Source organism: Protopterus annectens, chromosome 11.part0 (genome assembly GCF_019279795.1).
Source record: "Protopterus annectens isolate FY-2018-M chromosome 11.part0, PAN1.0, whole genome shotgun sequence".
NCBI lineage: Eukaryota > Metazoa > Chordata > Ceratodontiformes > Protopteridae > Protopterus > Protopterus annectens.
In genome coordinates, this window is record NC_056745.1 from 377,437,408 (window position 1) to 377,462,533 (window position 25,126).

General features: G+C 43.2%; 1 protein-coding gene across 1 annotated transcript in view; it reads right to left on the reverse strand.

Moving 5' to 3' along the window:
• The window catches only part of TMTC3 (transmembrane O-mannosyltransferase targeting cadherins 3), a gene marked incomplete in the record, with an annotated part of 998,858 nt that overhangs the window by 894,881 nt on the left and 78,851 nt on the right, over nt 1–25,126 (reverse strand). The window contains 1 exon segment of the mRNA XM_044087864.1: nt 23,756–23,974. Coding sequence (XP_043943799.1) covers nt 23,756–23,974 — 219 coding nt within the window.

The window sequence follows — 25,126 nt, forward strand, 5'->3', positions numbered from 1 at the left end:
ATGAAAGTGGAAGGAAAGTACTGTTTCACTGTTGTGTGTTTACAAAACGAAATAGTTCATAGTGGTACAAACTAACTTTACTTATAGTAAAATTACTGCATATAGTGATATGCTACAGTGACGGAATGATAAAGATGACACTGCATTTTTGGCACAGTCAGTGGGTTTCTACTACACAAAGTTGGCAAGACTCAACTCTTTGATTATGGTTGTCCGGTGAATATAACTGACACTATTACTGAAATAACACAACTTCACCACTAAGTCTGATCTATAAGACCTTTTTCCTATTTCTATAACTTACTTTATCCAACTGCTCTTCTTTCTGTACCCTCCCTCTAGATCACTACATCCCACCTCTATTACTATCTTCTTTTGCACCATTCCCTCTTCTGACCTACAGCCCCTTGTGCAGTCACCCCTCTCTACTTTTTACTCCCACTCTACTTTCCCTCAAATCTGAAGCCCCTGCACTTACACAATTCTTCTTCTAGCCACTAATCTAATTATACCTTGTTTCTTTTCATTATATTACCTACAACCTTAACTTCCCCTCCTGCTTACCTGCTGGATTTATTATTGTTGTTTCTCCTGTTACAACCTATTACTACAATTTTTGTATATACAGCTATGTACTATTCCATTGAGTACATTATGTTTTTCTTATCCATTGTATCCATAAGATTGTTTTGCTCTGTAATATTGTTAATTTGTCTCTATTCGTATGTATTTGTATGTCTGTTTGGGGCTTTTCCCCTTGGGTCTCTACAGAAAAAGGGTAAATTCTTACCCAGCTGGACCAACTCGGTTAACAAATGTGAAATAAATAAATAAATAAATAAATAAATAATTTTCTGGTAACCAGCAAGATAGTCAGATGTCCTCAATTATTTATTCAAGAATCACGGACAGTGTTACAAAATCAGTGAAAATGTGTAAATATTGCTCTAATTAAAAAAACAATAACAGAACAAAGGATTTTGCATCAATGTGCATTTCCTGAGGAATAAGACTGCCTTGTTTGGTATTCACACACTCATTTTGTGGTCTAAAGGTGTGGAAGGCATTGTGGCCTCGAGACCGGGGTACTCTCTAAAGCCTTGAACCAGGTTTCTGTGACTGCACAGACATCTATATCTTCTATTGATGGAAGTGCTCCCAGGGAGTGCAGTTTTTGGTTTAAGCTCCTACCATTTAGAAGCACGACCCTTATTTTGTTCTGATTGGTTAATTTCATGTTGGTAATGTTGTTTGAGACCTTGCCTAAAAATGGCACATGGGGGAGGCAAGAGACTTTGTCACTAGGCAAAAGCCTAGAGGTGCCAGGTGCAAACCATGTCATGCAAAGCAGCGAGATTATAGTTCAGTGAGGTACATCTCACGTTATTCACACCAACATGAACTATGACAGAGGCGTAACAGTATTGTTGCTGAGAGACCAGAGTGTATGCGTGATCTAACAATTCCTGGCACTGCTCAGAAATCTGACCGTGACTTTCTCCTTGTCCAACCTAGTGAGTGGGATATCCATGTATCTCACTATACACTACTGAGTTTCTATATCTACGTGTGTGTGTGTGTGTGTGTGTGTGTGTGTGTGTGTGTGTGTGTGTGTGTGTGTGTGTGTATACATATCTATAATGTATATATATGCATGTTATGTGTGTGTGCGATAATATGTGAACATATGAATTTAGTACTGTATGACCTTTGGAGCTTGTCGTACTCTTCTGTCTGGAGAGGCCTAGCTGTGCCTCGTGGGAGGAGGTTACAGTTTGGTCTGATCTGCTACATGGGTCAGTTTATGGTGTTTTTGATTGGATACTTTGAACTTTGGCTGGTTCCTGTTTCTCTGCTTTAAATAGCCAGTGCTTGTACAGGTTTGTACTCATCTGCTCAAAGCTGCAGTGAGTTAGGCCTTCTGCCCTTGCTCAGCTGTTTTCCAAACACCTGCTGTGAGACTACAAAATATAAGTGCTTATTTTCAACTGTTTTCGGCACTTCTGATTAAACAGATATGCAGCAAATATTGTTTTAGTAAACTGTGCAATTGCATTTTAGGTTCAATGAACTGAATCCTTACCTCTGTTCTGATCTCTCTCTCTTTGTTTTTCTTACCCACCCACCCAACTGCTGTTCTGGTCTTAAAGCTTGGTGGCTTTTGGAGTTGCCCACCTCTACTATAATCTGATATTGGACACTTGTCCCAGTCCCAAAACATCAACTCGTTCTACTGAGTAGAGTGAGATCATTTGTGAAGGCCCACCTCCTTAGCTTCTTAACCTTGAATTATCTTCCATTTCTTCCCTTTCTACTTAAAAAATACACTTTATTCAGCTTCTCCTACTGTATTTGTGAATCTTCCTAATTTATTTTGCTGCTTGTACTTAAAAGGGTTCAACTGCATTTATCCGGCTGCATTTAATACTTCTTGTCTGTAGCCTATTAAATAGAGGAAAGTATTCTACTGAATTGCTTCTATATTTAAACTGCTTTTTTTGCTGTTCTGATTGTGATCTTATGCACTTTGGATTTCTGGTGCTCCTGTGTTTTGTAGTATAAGATGGATTCAGACTTCCTGAATCTAGACTGTTTTGTATCACTTGAACACTAAAACCAGCTCTTCACTGAGATACTGAAAGATATGAGGCATTCATTGCCCCAACTAACTAAGTGCCCTTTTTACTCTTGTATAGCACGTTTAATTATATTTGTATTCTACCGTGTGTTTGAAATGTCTGAACTGTTTGCCACATTTTATTGTATACTGTACTAGTTCAGATGTAGCATAGCCCAGTTCCAGGTTTGCCATTTCTGGGTCCGTTTTGTTACTTCTGAGCATCAAATTCAAGTCATCTACGTTGGAGAGGGCCCTTCTGCAGCCTTGTGGGAAGAGAGTGCCGTCTTTGTCTCATCAAATCAAGGATGACTGGACTAGAGTTCAGAAAGAGAGAGTCCTCACTGGCTAGATGGGGACCACCTCCCCATCTTTGCACATAAACACTCCATACATATACCCAAGGCTCATCTCTACACAGCCCGTCGCAATCTCTCCTTCTTCAATGCCCAAACATTCAATAATAGTCTTGCAGCTATAAATTGGTCCAGACTCAACAACCTTCCTCTCAATTAAGCAGTTCTAGAGTTTAACCATACTTTTCCTTGATATCCTCAACACCCCAGCACCACTAATGAAAATTAGGATTAAAACAACCCATACCCCCTTGGTTCTCCAAGGACACCCTCACTCCTATGACAAATCGGATTATTACCTGGAAACTTTGGCTACAGACTAAAGCTACTGTATTACTCCAAAAATATAAAGAGCTCAGAAATCTAACAAAAAAGCATTTTAACAAAGACAAGAAAAAATTCTACCGTGAGGCAAAACACACCCACAACTCCAACCCTAGAAAATTCTGGTGCACAATTAAGATACTACACCCAATAAGACCCACTACCCCAAACCCCTACACAAACAATACTCTACAAGAAACCGCTACTCTACTAAACTTTTATTTCATCGAATCTATTTGTAAACTTACACACACATACCAAAGTATAAATCTTCCACCCACCTCTCCCAACACTACCAATGCCATCCCATTCTCTCAACTCTGCCTAAGTAAAATCTCTCCTACTTAAACCATGCTGCCCCTCTGCAGATAACCTCCTTTTCCTCTTTACTAAACTTTCAGCTGACGAGATAGCCTACTCTGCCTCTATACTCGTAAATAGGTCAATCCAAGAATGTACTGTCCCTGCCATTTGGAAATCCTTTTACACCACACCATTACACAAAGGAGGTAGCTCTACCATTCGATTAAATTATAGACCCACTGACATTCTCTCACCACTCTCTACATTCCTAGAAAAATGCATACATAATCAACTTTTTAGCTATCTAATAGACAAAAACCTTCTGATCCCTACTCAACATGGCTTTAGGCCAAACTATAGCACATCCACCACCCTTCTGTCCTTCACAAATAGCTGCAGAGGCTGGAGACAAACGCTTACTGTTCTCATGTCTTTTCCTTGAAGTCTCAAAAGCTTCTGACACCGTCTTACACTATAAACTACTAAGTAAACTAGCTGATCTCAACATCTCCTCCTCTGCTATTCTCTGGTTCTCAAACTACCTTTCTAACAGGCTGCAGTCAGTCAGATGTCTTTCCACCTCCTCCACTTTCTTACCTATCCAGACAGGCACTTCCCAGGGCCCCATTCTGGGACTTCTTTTCAACATCTTCACAAACAACCTCCACTCTTCCTGCACCACCTCCTCCCTGATACAATACACAAAATGACTCTACCCTTATCTCATGCTCTAATGACATCTCTCACCTCCACTCAAAACACACTTCACAACGTTGAACAACGGATACCTGATAACCAGCTCATCCTAAACCCCAAAGACCCCAAACTCCTTTTCTTCCCCAAATCCCTCTCCCACCATAAAACCACCTTTACCATCTCATCACATGACAATACCATTATCAAAGGTGATCCTCACACTAAACTTCTTGGTATTAGAATTGATGACCAATTAAAATTTGACCTCCATAAATAGAAGTTATGAACTTACCATAACGCTCCATGTGAGTTGTTTATCTCGCCTTTATTCTCACTGATGGGTTCAGAGCCGAGGTTTGCCAGTAGCTCGAGACCAAGCCCCTTATCCCACAATGCACTGCTGGAATTACCTCAGATCTTGTTTGCTGCGAGTAACAGTATTTATATATATATATATATATATATGTACATACATACATATACATATATATATATATATACATACATATACATATATATATATATATATATACATATATACATATATATATATATATATATATATACACACACACACACACACACACACAGACATATATACATACACAAACATATACATACGCTTTTATGTATTTCTACCAAGAACACTTCCCAAAGGGGAAGAAGAAATATTGAATAACCAGGATGGTACTAGCCTCTAAGTCAACAGTCAGCCAGGAGGGGGAAGGAGGGAGGGACATGAGAATAAATGCGAGATAAACAACTCACATGGAACGTTATGGTAAGTACATAACTTCTATATGTGAAATTGTTAAATCTCACCATTTATTCTCGGTGATGGGTAGCGTCCCTAGCACCCTGAACCTTGGGTGGCTCATGGGAGTATGTTCTTCAATACCGTAGAACCAAAGGAAGACCTGAAGACTTATCCACTTTGTACTGCGTGATAAAAGTATGAGGCTTATACCAAGTGGCTGCAGCGCAAATATTGTCAAGGGGCAATTTAGCTTGAAAAGCAGAAGATGTAGAGATGGCTCTGGTAGAATGAGCCTTACGTTTGTGTGTTAATGGCATCCTCGCATTTTCATAAACAAAGGATATGCACTTGGATAACCATTTAGATAAGGTTGTTTCAGCCACTGGATTGCCTTTTCTTGCTTCTGAGAAGGATACAAAAAGTTGATCTGATTTTCTAATATCCTTAGTTCTGTCAAGATAAAATCTGAGCGCTCTGTGAACATCAAGTTTGTGCAGCATGTATTCCAATTTGCTAGAGTGGTTGGGAAAAAAGACTGGCAGCTCAATGACCTGATTGATATTTGATTCAGAACAGACTTTAGGTAAAAATGAGGGGTTTGTTCTGAGAGATACTCTATCAGCATGGAAAATCATATAAGGTGGTCTGATAGATAATGCTTGAAGTTCTGACACTCTGCGGGCAGAAGTAATGGCCACAAGAAATATTGTTTTCCAGGATAAAAATTTGAGATCACAAGAAGATGCTGGCTCAAAAGGAGGAAGAATAATTTGAGACAGCATAAGGTTTAAATTCCAGGGAGAATAGGGAATTTTGATCGGAGGTCTCATATGAAGAACGCCTTTAAGAAAAGTCTTAGATAATTTATGGCCCATAACATTTGAGCCACCAAACCCAAGGTGAAAATTTGAGATGGCAGATAACTGAACAAGAACTGTAGCACCTGCTGCTCCTTCCTTAAAAATTTTTGTCAAAAATTCTAAAATAGAAGATAGCGGAGCTCGGAAAGGGTCAATGTTCTGCGTGTTGGCCCAAATTGAGAACCTTTTCCATTTACTGCTATACAATTTCCTGGTAGATGGCTTGTGAGAAGACAAGATAATTTGTCTTATATCTTCTGAAATTGAATGAAGCATGGTAATTAAGGGAAGTGGATTAGCCAAGCAGTCAGTTTCAGGGACTGCAGTGAAGGATGAAGGTCCCCTGACGGGTGCATCAGAAGGTCCAGAACTGGGTCCAGGATCCATGGACCTTCCAACAGATGATGGTGGAGAAATGGAAACCAAATCTGTCGAGGCCAGTAGGGGGCTATGAGTAGAACAGTCCGTCACAGCGATTTTGCTTTCTGTAAAAATCTGGGTATTAATGGGAAGGGTGGAAATGCATAAAGGAGACCCGGGGGGCCAATCGTGTAGAAGTGCATCTCTCGGGGGATGACCGGGAGGCGGTATTAGGGCAAAGTAGCTTCTGCATTCTGTAAAAATCTGGGTATTAATGGGAAGGGTGGAAATGCATAAAGGAGACCCGGGGGGCCAAATCGTGTAGAAGTGCATCTCTCGGGGGATGACCGGGAGGTGGTATTAGGGCAAAGTAGCTTCTGCATTTTGAATTGATGTGGCTGGCAAAAAGGTCGCAGCAAGGCTGGCCCCATTTGCAGAAAATCAACTTCGCAACCTGTTGTTTGAGAGACCACTCGTGAGGGAGCAATATCGCCCTGCTTAGCTTGTCCGCTATCATGTTGGATTTCCCCGGGATGTGCGATGCTAATAGAAAACGCTGGGATGACACCGCCCATTGCCAGAACCTGAAGGCTTCTCGACAAAGGGGGTAAGACTTGGTTCTGCCTTGTTTGTTCAAGTACCAGACTACTGACATGTTGTCCGTCTGAATTGCAACAGTTCCTAGAGGAAGAGAGTCCTGAAAGTACTGCAACGTCAGAAGTACCGCTCTCAACTCTAGAACGTTGATGTGCAGATGTGATTCTTGATCTGTCCATGTGCCTTGGGCAGTCTTTCCCTGAAAATGCCCCCCACCCTATCAGGGAAGCGTCCGTGGTCACAGTGGCCACTGGGGGGGGGGGCAAAGGGTCTTCCGATTGTGACATGAAGATACGTCAACCACCACCGAAGGTCTCTCCTGCAAGAATCCGTGATGAGAATCATGTGGTGCATCGGTAGTTTCTGGTAAGACCACTGAGCAAAGAGGAGCCATTGAAGAATTCGCATATGCATCCTTGCGAGTGGTATAGCCAGGATTGCTGCCTCCATCAAACCTAGTACTTTCACTACCTCTGCTGCTGTAGTTTTGTTCTTTGACACCAGTAAGCTGACGTTTTGGCGGAGAAGAGAGACTCTTTCGACAGGGAGACGTAGAGTGGTAGTTGAGGTATCTAATTCTGCTAATATAAAAACGGTATGCTGCGATGGCGATAAGGCAGACTTTTCGAAGTGGATTGTAATGCCCAATTGATGGCAGAGTGTATTGTGTTGCCTGAGTCAATTGATGCCTGGTGGCAGCGGTTAGGAGCCAATCGTCTAGGTATGAAAACACCTGGAATTCTAGACGTCTCAGGTGAGCCGTGACCACTGCCATGCATTTGGTGAACACTCTGGGGGCTGTAGTGAGACCAAAGGGCAGGGCTCGAAACTGGTAATGATCGTCTCCCAGCCAGAAGCGCAGATGATCTCTGGAGCGTCTGTTCATCTTTATGTGATAGTACATGTCTTTGAGATCTACGGAGCACATCCAATTGCCTTTCCCTAAGAAGGGAAGAATGGACTGAAGCGTGACCATTCGGAACTTTTCTTAATTTACGAAGTGGTTGAGTCTGCTGAGGTCCAAGATAGGTCTCCAGTTCCCTGTTTTCTTTGGTACCGAAAAGAATCTTGAGTAAGTTCCGAATCCAACTTGGTCTGCTGGGACTGGTTGGATGACTCTTTTTCTAGCAATCTGTGGACCTCTATGATTGCTTGTTCCCTGAGATTGGGTGGAACATCTGGGATTCTCTTTACGGGAATGGGAGGGGAAGAGAACGGAATGAAATATTCTCTGGAAGTGATGCTTTTTACCCAAGTATCTGATGTTATGTTTAGCCAGGCTTCTGGGTACAAAGACAAGTGACCCCTGACTGCCTCCAGAGCCGAACAGTCTCTTTCAGGGGCGCTGGTAGGGCTGACCAGAGAATTGACCCCTGTCACTCTGTTGCTGCGGACCCCCTCTGCCGCAGGGGTGGCATCTAACCCCCTCCTCTGCCTTTAGAGGGGGTTTCTCCACATGTGTCCTGAAAGGCTGCCTGTGCTTTTTGGAACCACATTTTCCCTCCCCTAGGGCCCTTGGGGTAGGGCCGAGTAGGGGTCAAAAAAACGGACTTCAATGGCGGATAAGGTCTTGCCTTCCTGCTCACACCTGGTTAAAGTTTCCTTTATTTTGGGCCCAAACAGTGATGAGCCATCGAATGGGGTATTAATAAAGGAAGGCTTAAAGGGTTCCGCAAAGGAACAGAGATGCATCCAGGCTTGTCTTCGAAGAGCAATGCCCGAACTAGCAGCTCTACTCGAACCATCAGCTGCACAGGATATGAGAAGTATGGATGAGTTTACCACTGAGTTTAGGGTAGCGAGTTGGGCATTGACTTTGTCGGCCATCGCTGCAGCTACCGTACCCTGGAGAGTATCGCCTAGCTCTTTCAGGAGATCTCTCTGTAGTCTTGTAAAGTGGGTCAAGTAGTTCAGTGATCTCAGAGAAAAAGCTGCTGAACTAAACATGCGCTTCCCATATCTATCCATGACCCCAGAATCTCTGTTAGGGGGATGGATAGAGGTGGATGTCTCAGATACTTCGTTTTTGGTGGCTGCAGCTACCACAGTGGCATCAACAGGCACTCCCTTTGTCAAAAATGGCTTGAACACTGGGGCAGACATAAATTTATTGGGTTTACGAGGAACAGGTTCCATGGCCTCCCGTTGACTCCCACACCTTACGAGAAATCAGTTCCATGAGCTCGTCATAAGGCGGAGACACCCAAGAAGTGGAAGACAGAGACCCAGAAGCCTTCAAGAGCACGGACTCATCCTCAGTATGGGTCTTGGACTGCCAATCGCCCCTCTGACTAAGGATCTCTAGTATCTCTGCAAAGGAGATATCCTCAGAGGGGGATCGAGGGGACCCTTCTGACTCATGTAAGTACGTGTCAGATGTCAAGGTCTCCTGTGGTGAGTCTAAGTGCCTCCTCTTACACAATTTCTTCCTGGGCACCGCCTCAGTGGGGAGATCTGGGGAGTCTCAGAAGAGTAGGGGATGCCCTGTGGGGGTACTTGAAGCTCGGGGTCTCTACGCTTAGAGGGACCGGTAGATGAAGAAGCAGACACAGGAGCTTGAGGGGAGAGGGAAAGCTGAACCGATGCGGACGTTGTCTTAGGAGACAAAACTCTCCTCATAGCATCGAAGGCACCATGGCTCCGACGAGGAGGAGTGGACGGACCCGAGAGTACCGTCTGATCCTCCCGCACCGAAACCCTGGGCTGCGAGCCCGAGGTGGGAGCCGAGCTCATCCGAGCCGAAGCCCTGAGAGGAAGAGACGGCACTGACAAATCGGTTCAACTATCCTCCCTAGATCCGATGGGAGAGCGTCGGCTCCTAGAGTCCTCGGTCGGCACCGAGGACATCCGAGTAGATGGAGCCGATAACACCGGTGCAGGTATCGGCTCCAAGGGTTCGACAACCAAGGGTTCAGTTTCCTTCGGCTCCGACAGTCCAGTATGGCTCGGAGGAGGAGTAGACAAATCCGGCTCCATGGTCTTCAGCACCGATGAGCTGGTCGGGGCCGGCAACAATTTGGCAAGTCCTGGTGCCTGTAAAAGCTTCTGCACTAGCCGATCCATGTCCAAATCTGAAAGGCTGACTGAGGACTTAGCTGAATGCACAGAAGGTGCTGATTGGAGCAGAGGGGAAGAAGGAACTTCAGAGACCGGCTCCAATACTGAGAGCTGGCTCTGAATCAAAGGTACACTCGGTTCCGATGTCTGTGGAACCGATGACCCTCCTCTTGAAATTTTTGCCTTTTTTGTCACTTTGAAGATTTGGATTTTGAGGATTTGGAGGACGTACTAGTACCCTCATGGCTACTCAACACCTCGGAAAAAGATTGCTGTAGCAATCCCCTGTCTACAAGTTTTCTCCTTCTCTCCAAGAGGACTCTTGAAGAAAAGGAGTGGCAAATGCTGCAGGTGTCTTGGAGGTGTTTAGCCCCCACACAGTAGACACATTGAATGTGTCCGTCAGTGATGGACATTTTCTGTCCACAATCTGGGCATTTTTTAAATCCCGATTTAGGATGGGATTTCTCCTTCTCATCCGACATATTTAAATAAAACAAAGAGTAAACTGCAAAAGGTAAAACAGTAAAGTTCTTTCACTTGTAAAGATCCACAAACAACTAAGCCCAATACGGGCACTATCTATAACAATGTAACTAGAGATTACAAAAATAAAGGCTAAAGAGGCCCACAGAAAAAAGCCTACTATAAAGATTAATAAGAGTAAATAGGGCTAAAGGCCCACACAAACGAAGAAGCAAACAAGGCACTAACTTTTAAACTATTTATAACTATTGACACTATAGATTATATACTGAAAAGACCCAATACTAACACACTCACTGTTTTAAACAAAAAGGAGAACTTTTGAAATAGACTTGCTGTTATTTTTTCAAAAATGGTCGAGTTAGCTGGATCACCGAGACCTCTCTTGCCGCAGCAAACTAGATCTGGGATAATTCCAGCAGTGCATTGTGGGATAAGGGGCTTGGTCTCGAGCTACTGGCAAACCTTGAGTTTTGCTATCGGCTGTGTCAGAGCCGAGGATCAGCTCCGAACCCATCAGTGAGAATAAACGGCGAGATTTAACAACTTTACATCAACACTGTATCAAGGAGACAAATCAAAAAATTGGACTACTCCATAGAAACAAAAAATTCCTAGCCTCCAACGTCAAACCCTCTCAGGCACAGGCTGTCCTACCCTGTCTTTTGTATGCCTTGTAGATACTCACATTTCTACACTCTACCTTAACAACCAAACTGGAACAAACTCTTGTTTTGCCAGAAATCAACTATACAAATCATACCACTGCCTCACTTCAAAACAACTTCAATGGCTTGAGTTCCCCCAACTTCTTCTTTCCCAACTACATTTCACTCGCACCTTACTTAAACCCTCAGACTGTTCATCTCTCTCCTCTCTTGTATCCCTCTACACCCCCCTTCTTGAACTCTTCGCAGCTTTGATAAATACCATCAATACCTCCTTAATATTTATAAAGCCAACAAAACACTGGTAAACATTTATGTAAAAGCACAATGTCCCAAGCCTGGAAAAATCTCCCACCAAATATTCGTAATACCAAACATACAACTGGTTTCAGAATTTAACTTAAAAACTACCTTCTTAATACTAGCTCCTGCCCCATGCCTGGACGCTACTTAATCCCACACCCTCTCTATACCTCTCCCTACTCTAACTCTCAACCTCCTACTATCCATATTCGCTGTTAACAGCAACACTAAGCTTGCATTCACTACTTTTGTAGATACGATATTGTGGAATTTTATGACCTACTAGCATGAACTTAATGGCGGATTTTTCATTTTTTTTTCTCTCTTTCTTTCTCTAAAATCTCACACTGTTCACTCAGCATTTTTAGTTTTATTTCATCTCTATACATACTTTCTTGCAACTTCTGTTATTGCAAATATGTGCAACTATATACAACTATAAGTTTTCCTGCTTTATGAATGTGATATCTATGTAATTTTCTTGTTTTTTTGAAGTTATGCACATTTAATGTTATTGTACTTTTCTGGAGCTTTTCTCCTCAGGTCTCCACTGAAAATGGGCCTTTGGCTCAACTGGACCAACCCGGTTAACAAATGAGAAATAAATAAATATAATAAATAAATAGTTTGAGTTAAAAGGGTTATTTCTTGTTCATTTAAGCCCTGCATTTGCACTTGTTTGCATGTAGCACACCACGCACTGCCGCATAGTAATAGTTAACCGTTGGTGGTTATAGACACAAATGTTTTGCTTGTTAAATTTTCCTTTAGCACTTTTCTTGTGGTCCTCCAGAGGTTTTCCATGGCCCTGCTCTACTGTTAGTTGGAGCACTAAGACTAGCCTCAGAGGAACCAACACACATCTCACATACTAGCCATTCCCAAGTGCAACCTCCTTTCCGGACCATATAAATTTACCTAACACTATGGAAGGACAATTTCACAGTTTCTTCAGCCAGCTTGGTTGATATGGGCATCCTGAGGCAGTGTAGCAACTGTCTTATATTCACAGACAACCCTCTATTCCTAGTCCACACAAACTCAGCATGTGAGAGATGCAACTAAATTAACAACCTTGAATCCATGCCCTCTCACACACCAGTCAGTGCATATGACAATCAGCAGGTTGTAAGCATGCACACCTCACTTCCTACTCCACCCAAAATCACATCACGCATACCTACATATGTGGAGGTCCTCACCAGAAACATACTCAAGCAGCAGAGACCTCCCAAACACAAGCACACTATACATAATACTTCCTCAGTAGAAGCTCTCAATCTCTCACCTGTCAAGTCACTAAGACCAAACATATCAGTCAAAGGTGAGTCCACCGTGAGACACACAGATGTCCTTCACACCAGGCTGGATTAGGAGAAGGTCACGGTCAGCTGTCTATCAGGTGCCAGGATCGGACGTATCACACACACATGCACTCAAATTTCTCAAAAACAGGTACTGTTATGACTCTATCATAGTCCATGTTGGTGTGAATGACTTGAGATGTACCTCTCTGGACTATACAAAGAGAGACAAGACTGAGCTCTCAGACTGTGCGTCTCAGGCAGGTATGTCCCCAGCCTTAAGCAGCATTTTACCTTCACCTAGGATAATGCCTCAATACAAACAAAGAGTGATCAACTTCAATAACTGGCTTAGTTTCTGGTGGCATTCTAAGGGGATACAGTATCTGTCAGCCTGGGATGACATGATTGACAGACCTCAGTGCTTTGCCAGATATGGTCTTCATCTGTTACCCCTGGGATTTTGGCTACTGGTTAAGGCTCTTGCCACCCCATATTGCCTTTTTCTAGACAGTGTCTCAAGAACAAAATTTGAGATGTAAAAACTCCATCTAAAAATAACCTCAAGCTTATGCTGCTAAAAGCTAGGAGTCTTAATATGAAACTGCACTCATTGGAAGCAGTCCTCACCTTGGAAGACTTAGAAATTTGTGCAGTCATGGAGACCTGGCTCAAGGATGTGGAGAGCACCCCAACCATAGCAGGCACACCTACTTCCACAAATTCAGACCACCAACTGAAGGTGTGAAAACTACAGGCAGCAATGTATCAATATTCATTAAAGATTAAACACACCTCCAGATTGGTTAAACAGTATGATTCCCTGGAGATTTCAGGTGCAATTAACTGTTTGTAAGACAATTATTAAAGTCAATGCCAGCTACAGGACCCCCCCCCTCCATAAATCAGGACAGCCACTCGTCTATTTGGATCTACTTGAGTCTATCAAGATACATCCAAACACCCTGGCTTTTGGCGACTAACTACCCATCAACTGACTGGGTAAATTACTCCTGCTCTAACTCACTTGCTCAAAGGTTCCTCGACTTTGTTAACTCCAATGCAGTGCACCAGCTGGTTGACACCCCACAAGGGGTGCCAGCATCCTGGATCTGATGCTTACCAGTATGGGGAAAGTACAGTTGTGTACACTTACCATAAATGTAGATGTTCGAGTGAATTCACTGTTGAAGTCATCACACTTGGGTTATCTGCCTGCAGGTAACCCTCAGTCGGCCCGAACACCAGAGACTTAGTATTTCTTCGTTGGTTGCGGTCAATCCAGGACTTACGTCAGGTCGTCAGAGGTATAAAAACAGGCAGCCGATGCCATTACTTCCCCCAAATGTCAGGAGCCTCCCAAATAGGGAGCTAAGTTATAGTGGGGAAAACACCACCAGTAAAAAGTAAATACCAATACCCCCTGAAAGGGGCGAGTAATAGCCATGGATAGGAGACAGAGAGAAACAAGGGGGCTGGAGGGAGGGAAACCAGAACTGCAACAGTGAATACACTCTTAACATCTACATTTATGGTAAATGTACACAACTGTACTATGCTCTTCGTGTTTCACTGTTGCAGTCATCACACTTGGGTTGATTCCCAAAGCTGAAGAAGGGTGGAGGCAGTCAAGAAGAGTTTGGGCTGGTTAGTATGCCTGCTGTTGCAAAACCTGCCCTGGATTTGGAAAAGATAGGCAGGTAGTAATGCTTGGTGAAGGTGTGTACAGAACTCCAGATAGCAGCTTCCAGGATGTCCCTGGTAGGGACTCCTCTGAGGAATGCTGTAGAGGTAGAGGTTGCCATAGTGGAATGTGTTCTGACACCCTGAGGGGTTGGTTTCCCATGGTGCTTGTAGCAGAAATGGATGCAGTGTGCTATCCATTTGGAAATGGTTTGTATTGAAATGCCCTTGCCCTCTGCCCCTGGTGCAAAGCTGACTAGTAACTGGTCAGATTTCCTGAACGGCTTAGTCCTATCAAGGTAGAATCTGAGCTGTTTGTGCACATCCAAGGAGTGCAGGATCCTTTCCCCTTTATTTTGAGGATTAGGGAAGAAAGTTGGAAAATGGATGGATTGGTTGACTGGACACCATTTTAGGCATAAAGGAAGGGTTAGTCCTGAGGAAAATCCTGGCAGCATGGAAATAATGCAGGGTTCCATAGCCATAAGTGCTTGTAGCTCAGACACTCCTCTAGCTGAACTGATGGCCAGAAGCAAGGCTGTTTTCCAAGAGAGGAATTTTAACTCTGCTGATGCTGCAGGTTCAAGGGGGGGGGGGGGGCGTGAGCTTTTCCAGTACAAAGTTAAGGTTCCAAGCAGGGGTGGGTGCTCTCCTTGGTGGCCTTAAGTTGTCTGCCCCTCTCAGGAAATGTATGATAAGAGGATGAGAGAAGAGAAAAGGCTCAGTGTTGTAATGAGCTGAAATGGCAGAGGCATGTATCTTAATGGAGAAGGATAGGCCTCTGTGGAGTAGATCTGTTAAGTAATCCAGGATTAGAGGCAGGGAGGGCAGAGTTGTGTCCTCTTCTTTAGACTGAATCCAGCAGCAGTACCTTTTCCACTTATCAGCATAGAATTTTCTTGTACTGGGTCTTCTGGCTTCAAGAACTTTCTTGGGTGAAGTAAGCTATGGTACCTTGCTGGCTAGGCTTACGTAGGCCCTTGGGCTGATAGCCTAGTACCTACCTATGAACTATAAGAATGATGTCCAGCACCTGCTTGCTTAGGCTGGTTACTGGGGGAGAATTCAAGGAATAAGCCAGGCTGCAAGACTTAGGGTTTGCAGTTACAGATGCAAAATCTGTCCGCCCTGCTGAGAGAGCAGGGTTGGGTTCTGGTGTAGGTGCCAGGATGGCACCAGTGACGGGCTGCGCAGGAGTGGGTACCAGTGCTGTTGTAGCCAGTCCGGAGCAATCAGAACTGTCCTTGTCTGTCCTGTCTTATCTTGAGTAATACTCTTGAGAGAAGTGGCAGAGGGGGAAAGGCACAGATTGAGAGATTTACTCACTGAAAAGATAGGGCATCACTTTCCAGGCCCTGCTGTGAGGATTCACAGTGCAGAATTTGCTGAGCTGGTGATTGCAGGGGGAGCCAAAGAGATCCATCTCTGGGGTCCTCCATTTCTGAATCAGAAGGTTGAAGGTGCTGGGCTCTGCCACTTGTGTGGGTCTAGGAGATTTCTGCTTAAGTCGTCTGCCAGTGAGTTTTGTTTGCCTGGCAGGAATTGAGCTTGCGGATGGACATGCATGTCCAAGGCCATGTTCCACAGGGCTATGGTTAGCCTGCAGAGTGGGTAAGAATGGGTTCCCCCTGCTTGCTGATGTACCACATAACTGTGGTGTTGTCGTTTTTTATTAGCAGGTGTCCTGGTGAGAGTAAGGATCTGAAAGCTGTCAGAGCATGCTGCACAGCTAGCATCTCTTTTTGGTTGATGTGCAGATGAATTTGACTTGGGCTCCAGTGGCCCTGAATGCACTTGCCGTCCATGTGTGCTGCCCAGGCATAGTCTGATGAGTCTGTGGTTAGGGTCTGGGTGGCGGGGGGTTAGTAAAGGTCAGTCACTTGTTGTGGTTGCATGCTGCTGCCCACCAAAGAAACTCTGTCCTTAGACCGGGTATAACAGGAATTACGGTTTCCAGGTCCTGAGAATGTTAGCACCAAAGACTTTTTAAGTACCACTGAAGTTTCCTCATATTCATTCTTGCATATGGAATTAGTAGGATGCATGAGGCCATGAACCGTAGGGCCTGCAGGATTTTCCTTGCAGATAACTGGGTTCTGGTGGCCATTTGAGTAAAATAGTCTGTCAGATAGGCTTGTTTTTCTGAAGTGAGGAATGCCATCTGGGATGCTGTGTTCAAGCTTGCTCCCAGGAATACAATCTTTTGACTGGGGACTAGTTTTGATTTCTTTTTTTTGATGGTGTACCCCAGGGATGTTAGAAGTTTTTTTTTACAAATGTCAGGTGATGCAACAGCATTTCCTGACTGTCTGCCTGAATCAGGCAGTCATCCAAGTACAGGTAAATTTGAATATTTCTCTGCCTGCAATAAGCAATGGCTGGAGCCAAGCATTTTGTGAATACTCTGGGAGCAGTGGATAAGCCAAAGGGAAGTGCAGAGAACTGATCATGCATAGATCCTACCCTGAAACGTAGATATTTCCTGCATGACTCCCTTATAGGGATGTGCAGATAGGCTTCTTTTAAGTCTAGGGTGACTAACCAGGCATCTTAGGCTAGCACAGGTAGAAGCTGCTGCAGGGTGAGCATTTTGAATTTTGGTACCACCAGGAAGGTGTTGAGAATTGAAAGATCTAGGATTGGGCACCAAGAGCCCTCTTTTCTGGGTACCAGGAAAAGTCTGGAATAGAATCCTTGACCTATCTACTCCGCAGGAACAGGGTGAATTGCCCTGATAGAGAGCAGGACTGAACTTGGTTTTGTGCCTCTGCCCACTGGTTTGGAGGAAGGTCTTGAAACCCTTTTGGGGTTGGCAGAGAGTGGAAGTAAAATTTGTACCCCTAGGATACACCGTTGAGGACCCATCGGTCTTTGGTGATGGGCATCCAGTTTTTTGCATGAAAGGCAGGTTTTCCCCCTAGGGGTACAAGCAGCTGGGTAGAGGTGGGGAGTGGAGTACAGAAGTCACTGGGAATTCTTTCCGTAAGGGGTGGCTTAGCACTCCTCGCTTTGAAGGTGGATGCACTCCAGTGCTTAGATCTCTACATACACTGAGATTGTAGTCTGGGGGGGGGTCTGTTTCCCCTGGGTCTAGTTTGAGATGGCCTTGAGGGGGCTGGAAAGGACCAATGTTTCAAGGGGTAATGCCTACTGAATCTAGGATGCTGTACTTGCAAGAATTCTTTGACTGTCTTCATAGATTTAAGCTTTTTCTTCCATCTTTTTAAGAACCTCTTCTGCTTTGGTGCCAAACAGATTGCCCTTGTTCAAAAAAGCGTCTAATAACTTTGATTTGACATGGTCTGGCAAGGTCTGCTCCTTAAGCCAAGCATGCCGTCCCAGTACAGAACCAGTGACTGCTGCCCTGCAAGATGCTTCTAGGGCACCAAAGCCACACTGCAATGTATGCTTGCTGACTTGGCTTGCAGAATGCATAAGCTCTTGCAATTCTTTACTTTCTGCACAGTCTGTATAGACTGCTATTTTTTGCTTAATAAGTTCCATAATATGTTGTTGGCACGTCAGCATGTGAAACTGACCATTCAAAAGCCCTAATGGCAAGAGTTGCAGAGGTATATACTTTCTTACCCCATCTGTCCAAAGCTCTGGAATCCCTGTCCGAAGGGGTGGGATTCTTAGCTGTAGTTGCTTTGACACCTTTAGGCCCCTGGGAGATAATCTCTGGGTCAGCAGTAGGATTTTTGAAAAGGAATTTGAGAGAGTCAGGTACTATGTAGTACCTGTCTGGTTTCCTAGGAGCAGGGGATAAAGTATCAGGAGCAAGACTGGATTCCAATAAAGACATCATCCACAACCTCCAGGACTGGGGGTATTGCTAAAGGCCTATGTTGTGGCAAATCTAGAAATTCTCTGTCTCTTTTTGGACGGGGGATAATCTTGGCATTCCCAATAGAAATGCTCTCTTAAATTATGTAAGGTTTCACCAAAAGAAAAGTCCTCTGGAGGAGAGGCAGAGAGAATGGATTATTCTGCATCTGAATCCTCATAAGCAGATAAGGGCATGTCTTCATAATCAGATACCTCAGAGTAGTCGGACTCTTGGTCTGTTGAAGCTGCTGGGGACAGGTCTCTTTCTCTTCACAGGGGAAAGCTGACTTCCCCTAATCAACATAAGGTCTTCTGCCATTTTAAGCATTTGATGTTGTAGCAAGGGAGCAGGTGCATGCACTTTGGTCATCGTTTTTTTAGGCGTAGCGCGTACACGTGGCCTTAGAAACTTGGTGGTTTTAGACAGAACTGAAGATGTGAAAGAAGTCGCTGATTTGTGTCAAACATCAGTAGTGCGAAGAACTTCCTCAGAAGTTGATGCCTGCTCAGTGGCTTCAGACCCATGCAAGGTAGAGACATCCGCAGGTTCCATAGTCGAAGAAGAGTCTCGCAGCATACCGGACTCAGAACGGGTCTCGGTAAAGGCCTGCGAATCCAATGAAGCTGCCATCAGGGGCTGCGAAAGCACCTCACTAAGTACAGGCGAACTGTCGACTAGCTTAACAGAAGCGTCGTCTGCAGCTTTGGACCTGTGCGGTCTGTCTTTATCATTACATTTTTTTCAGAATATCGGTAGTCGGATGGCTTATCTAAGTCATTTTGGAATATGGAGATCGAGAACGAAAGTATTTAGTGACATTAAGGGCCTGACGACAAATAGTTTGCGTGTTGAACAAGGGACAAAACCGACAGCGAGGTACAGCGTGGTCTGGGCCTAAACAGGTGACGCAGTAAGAATGGAAATCTCGATGTGGTATTTGCTTTCCACAGGCAAGACAATTGTTAACTTTTTCTGACATCAGTTAGAGCAAGAAAAAAGGATCCCCAATGAGGTACTTAGCTTTAGAAAACTCGGGTAGCGGCCAACTGGCACTCATGTTTCTGTTTCAGGCTCCTCGGCAAGAAAGACTGATGTAATGGCATCGGCTGCCTGTTTTTATACCCCCTGATGACCTGAAATCAGTCCTGGAGCGACAGCAACTGACGCAGAAATACTAAGTATCTGGTATTCGGGCTGACTGAGGGCTACCTGCAGGCAAATAACCCAAGTTTGAGGACTGCAACAGTGAAACACTAAGAACATCCACTGTAGCACCTCTACTGCGAGATCTTCCCCAGTGAGATCTCACCACAAATCAGTCTCATTTGAAGTAACTGTCACACCTGACCCCTCCTCAGCAGCAATTTAAACTAAACAATTCTCCAAAGCAGATTATAACCTATTACAGAATAGTCTAAATGGCTTTACTGCACCTCCCCCATCAGATGGAACTGGCAACTATGCATAGTTCTACACCATTGCTTTATACAAACACCTGTACAAATGCATTGACTCGGCCATACCAGTTAAACAAGGAAGAGAAAACCTGCCTGGTAGACAACTGCCAGTAATAGGCTTTACAATAAGAGGAAGAAATTGTTGTCCAAGAGTAAGAGGGAGTGAGCTATAACCGGAAACACTCCCTCCTCAGCTTAAACAAGCCAATAAGACGTCCTGTGAAGTCCTCCAAAGCAAACTAGGAATCCAAATTAGCTTCCTCAATTAAGGACAACCATAAGGAGTTCTTTAGTTACATCGGTAACCTAAAAGGAAAGGCCCAGACTTGTGTTGAACTGGTACTATACACAGCCTGTGGACATAGCTAACCTGTTAGACAGGTTCTGTGAAAACCACTCCCCTGTCCCCACCACACATACCCCATGACATTCCTACCACCCGTCCTCTACCTTGTATCTCTAAGGAGCAGGTCCAAAAACACATCATCTATGGGACCCGATAACATCAATGTTGTGTCCTATATGGGCTCAAACAAGAATTAGCAACACCACTGGGTACTACTTTAAATCATAGTCTAAGCTCTGGCTTCATCCCAGTGTAATGGAAATCGGCCAACGTTATCGCCTTGCACAAAGGCGGTGCTTCTACTGACCCCAATAACTATAGACCTATTAGCCTGACTAGCCTCATCTGCAAGGCCATGAAGCGAATCATCATGGACCTCATCAACAAAGATATAATCTTCAAACACTTGACTCTACTCAGTTTGGATTTCAGAAAGGGAGATGATGCCTGTTAAACTTGGTGGACTTCTTTGAAAGAGTCACCATGGCCCTGGATGAGGGGAAATCTGTGCATACAGCCTACCTAGACTTAGACAAGGCCTTTGACACTATCCCCCACTCAGGCATCACGGACAAACTCACCCAGCTTGGTATATACCCTTATATTGTTAGATGGGTTGCTAATGGCTCACTGACAGAACCTATACAGTCATAATAGGGGACTGCACTTCCAACAGCTGACCTGTAATCAGTGGTGTTCCACAGAGCCCAGTCCTGGGGCCTCTAGTGTTTGGAATCTATTTCTCCAAAGTACAGCTAAAACTAAAGGTTTACGGCTGACTAAATTTGCTGATGGCTACAAACTGGGAGTGGTCATAGAATCTCCAAACGATGTCAATATCCTACAAAAGTGTCGTACACAAACAAATGACTGGTGCCAAAATCATGGCCTTAAACTCAATGCAAAAAAAAAAAAAAAAATGTATTATCCCTTTTGTTAAGAGCGATGTTCCTGCTAACTACCACATCAATAACAACACCCTAAGTACTCACTCAGTGGGGTGAGAGACCTGTCCATACAGGTTGACAGCAGCCTCACCTTTGATCACCATGTCTCCACAGTGGTAAGAAGGGGAGTCTACATCACTCATCTCAGAAGTAAGGGCACTGTATCCAGAAAAAAAAGAAGTTATAACCTCTCTGTACTCTTCCCTCATCAGGCCAATAATTGAGTGCAATGCCCCATTTGGTATATACCTTTCCAATCACCTGCAGCAATTGTAGAGACCACAAAGGTTCCTCACAAGGAAAATTCAAGGTCTTCAGCACCTGCCCTATGCGGATCGTCTGAAATCACCGTCAATTTATTTTGTTTCATACAGGCTACTCAGAGGTGATCTAGGTCTTTCATATAAGGCAATCTTTAACCTTGCTTTACTGGAAATGCTGCATATCCGCAAGTCAAACGGTGCACGGGTTACTCGCTCTGAAGACCTTGACCTGGTATGTAACATTAAAAGAACTTGCGGGACGGACAGATTTGTCTCCCAGAGGCTACCACACCTTTGGAATGGACTCCCACTTCATGTCAAACAAAGCACCTCATTGGCCCTCTTCAAACACAACTTGGACAACTGGATGGGTAACTAAATTTGCCCCAGGGTTTCACCTGTGTACATCTTGGACAGGGTCAATTGGTGCCAATTGTTGAAATAAGAGTAGAACTTGGCTAGGCTTGTAAGAGCCCTAGGCCCATTAGCCCAGTAACTTCCTATGAGAGGTATGATAAGGACCATTTTCCTTTTGAGGAAGTCGATGCCTTTTTTATGCAGCCCCACTTCTGATGTCAGCCCTCTCTCTCCAAGACTTGCCATGTATCAAGAGCACTACAAGGGAAGAATGCCTTCTAGCTATGGAGATTCAGTATTTTTACACAGCAGTGAGCCAGATACAAGATGGCCAATCACATCTGTGTGTCAACCACTGTAGACTGCCGTTTACCAGGACAAATGCTGCAGCAAGTCAGCGTATATACACCACACTCCAGTGTATGCAGTACAGGATATCTGCCTGCACACATCCATTATGTGATGGTCATGCTGAAGTTTTCCACTGTATTTACAAAACAGGAGCACTACAGAAGTGGCATATCCCCATCCATCCCTGAGATGGATGAGCTAGACTCCAACTGTGTGCTCCCACCACCCACCAAGGCAATCAGGTGCTTATGACACTAGCTGAACCTCGGTCACTAACAGCACAATCTGGCAGCCTTTGTGACAGACATTAAGTTCCAATCAGTGTTCTGTACAGTGGAAGACAATGGCCTTGATTTGTTATGAGAGGAGAATCAAGTTTAATAAGCTGTGTTTAATAATGCAGATTTTTTTAATAAAAATTAGATGCCAGAGATGAGCTCTATAATGATCACTACAAACTAAAAAAATGGGTATCAGAAGCAAGCACATTCTCCTCCTCATTTTTTCCCTTTCAGCAGTACATTTTATTAGAGCGCTCTCTCTTTTTCCCTTCTTTTCTCTTCCTGCACCAAGCTTACCTTACACCTCTACTTCACAACTCATGCATCTCCTATTCCCTCTCCTGCTGTATACAATGTCTGACTTTGTAAATACATTTTGTAAACATTCTATTCACAGCTTGTTTTGTAATTTTAACTCACTGTATATGGTCCTTTAGTTTCATTTGAGTTTAAAACTCTGACTTCTATACTGTGGTAAAATTTTCCAACTGCTTGTGTGTTATTCTCAACGTATATTATTACAGTAATTACTGTTACTTTTACTGCATTTGTTTGCTTTATCCAGGCAGAGATTGAAAATTCAAAAATAGAAACCTCGGTCACTCACGGCAGGTAAATAAAATGTACATTTATTGATAAAAAGACCAAAAGTAAGGTTTTCATGGTTCTGCACAACCGCTTCACCAGACTTCAGTTGCTAACTGAAAGCGTACCCTTTATATACACACATTACAGGGACATGCGTAACAGCAAAGAAACTAGTGTACTCGCACACAGCATGTTTTGAGAGAAGTGCTAGACCAGGAGTTCCATTTTTTTGGCATTGAGCATATAGGTGTAAACACAGGTGGTGATCTATGTAATAAAATTGAAGAAATAGAACAAAAATGGATTATACGTTTACAGGCTGATAAGCCCCCTGGTTTGAATAGTAAAGTTTCATTAAAACCTTTTTTAAAATCTAGATGTTTGGAACATTAGGTTTCTTATATGTGGATTCACATACACTAATTGTGTATATAAACTCTGGATGCCTCTGTTGCTTTTATTTTTAATTGCTTTTAATTGTTTTAATCATGCTATGTTGATTGTGTTTATATAAAGGGTACGCTTTCAGTTAGCAAATGAAGTCTGATGAGCGGTTGTGCTGAACCGCGAAAGCGCTTACTTATTATGGTCTTTTTAACAATAAATGTACATTTTATTTACTTGCCGTGACTGAGGTTTCTATTTTTGATTATTCCTGTATTTTTACCTTTATTGGTCACTTTCCCTGTGGGAGACTGTCTTTTATTCCTTGCAGAGATTGAAAATTGTCTTCTGTGATCAGGGCTCTATCCCATTTAACAACGTCAATAAAGAAGTATGTTCTGGATTTTCCAAATACATCCTTACTGCACAAATACAACCTTACTGCACGACTATAATAATGCAGTCTTGTACCCTGCTGCATAAATGTAGCATTGGAAGAAAAGCATACAAAAAAAAAAATTTTTTTGCAGATGTGATATACACAAAATATGTTTCATATTTAATCTAAAAAGTTAGCTTACCGCTTCTACGTGAACTGGATGAACTGCAAACAGCAAAGAAGCTACAAGGCTGGATCTGCTGTCAAGGAAAATCCTACAGACCCTCAGGAATAACACACATACAACAGCATGCAGAACTATGTTGAGACCATGGTACGATGCTGAACGGAGTTCACTGAATAGGTAGTTCAAGCGAAATGTAAGGACAGTCAGTGGCCGATATGACTTATGGCTTCTCTCCTAGAAAAAAAAAAACGATCATCATATTAGCAACTCATGAAACTTACTTTAAGGAGAAGATTCACACTGATTCATCTTTGAGTGCTGAAACACTTTTTAGAAACCTCTTTAAGAAAATACAATTAGAAGAGTATTTGAACATGTGCCCTCTCTACTGTCCTCTCAACACTGGGAATCTCAAGCCTCATCATTTAGAAAAGCACAACAGCAGCTGGAATTCAGAGTTAACATTTCTTTTTCATACTATACTTTATATTGTACATGCAAACATGACCAGAAAAGGGCTTTTCACCCCCTTGTTTGTTTGTACGTCTATGTTCCTTTTAACAGTTACTAGGACAATATGGGAGCAGGCAATCTTACTTTTGTAGCATGTAAATAAGCTCTGACAGGATCTGCTTGCCCTACTACTTAAATCATTATACTAAACCTTTAATTTACAAACAAGTCTCTCCTTGGATGATGCATAAGCTACTTTATTTATTACATGGATTATTTAAGTAAAAAGCATTCTACATCTTGGTACTATGAAGCACATAACATTACACTATTGTCAACTTTTTTGCTTTGTTAGCTCTTTATTGGTGATTTTTTCAACACACTGTATGGCTTAAAGTAATTTACTAATCCATCCATTAGTTGTAACAACCTACGATTTCCAAGTGACTATGCCTGAAATCAGTCCATCTCACATTAGTACACTACACCAAAGGAAATTATAAATAAACAAGTTCCTTATTACTAGTAAAATCAATGAAGGCAGGAATAATGGAGCAATTCCACACTTTATATCACATCCATGATGAACATCTACCACCGGATGGGATGAAGGAAAAATACCCCTACCTGGTGACACATTGGAAGTGCTCTGAAAACTATCTAGACATCCAACTACAACTCGGGTAAAAGAAACTCGTAAAAAAAGCTATAAGACTATCAAGAAGTAAACATCATCATTTCAAAAAAAAAAAAAAAAAAAATAGTGGATATTCCTCTTTTCTCTCTAACAGTTCAAAGGTCCAAGGTCTTTTTTTAAGCTGCAAATGTGCTGAATAAACTAGATGATTCACTGATTCTTTGACATATTTAATATTTCAGTTAATCCATTTTCTTTAAGTACAAGAAAGTTCCAAGGGACCCTTCCAATATTAA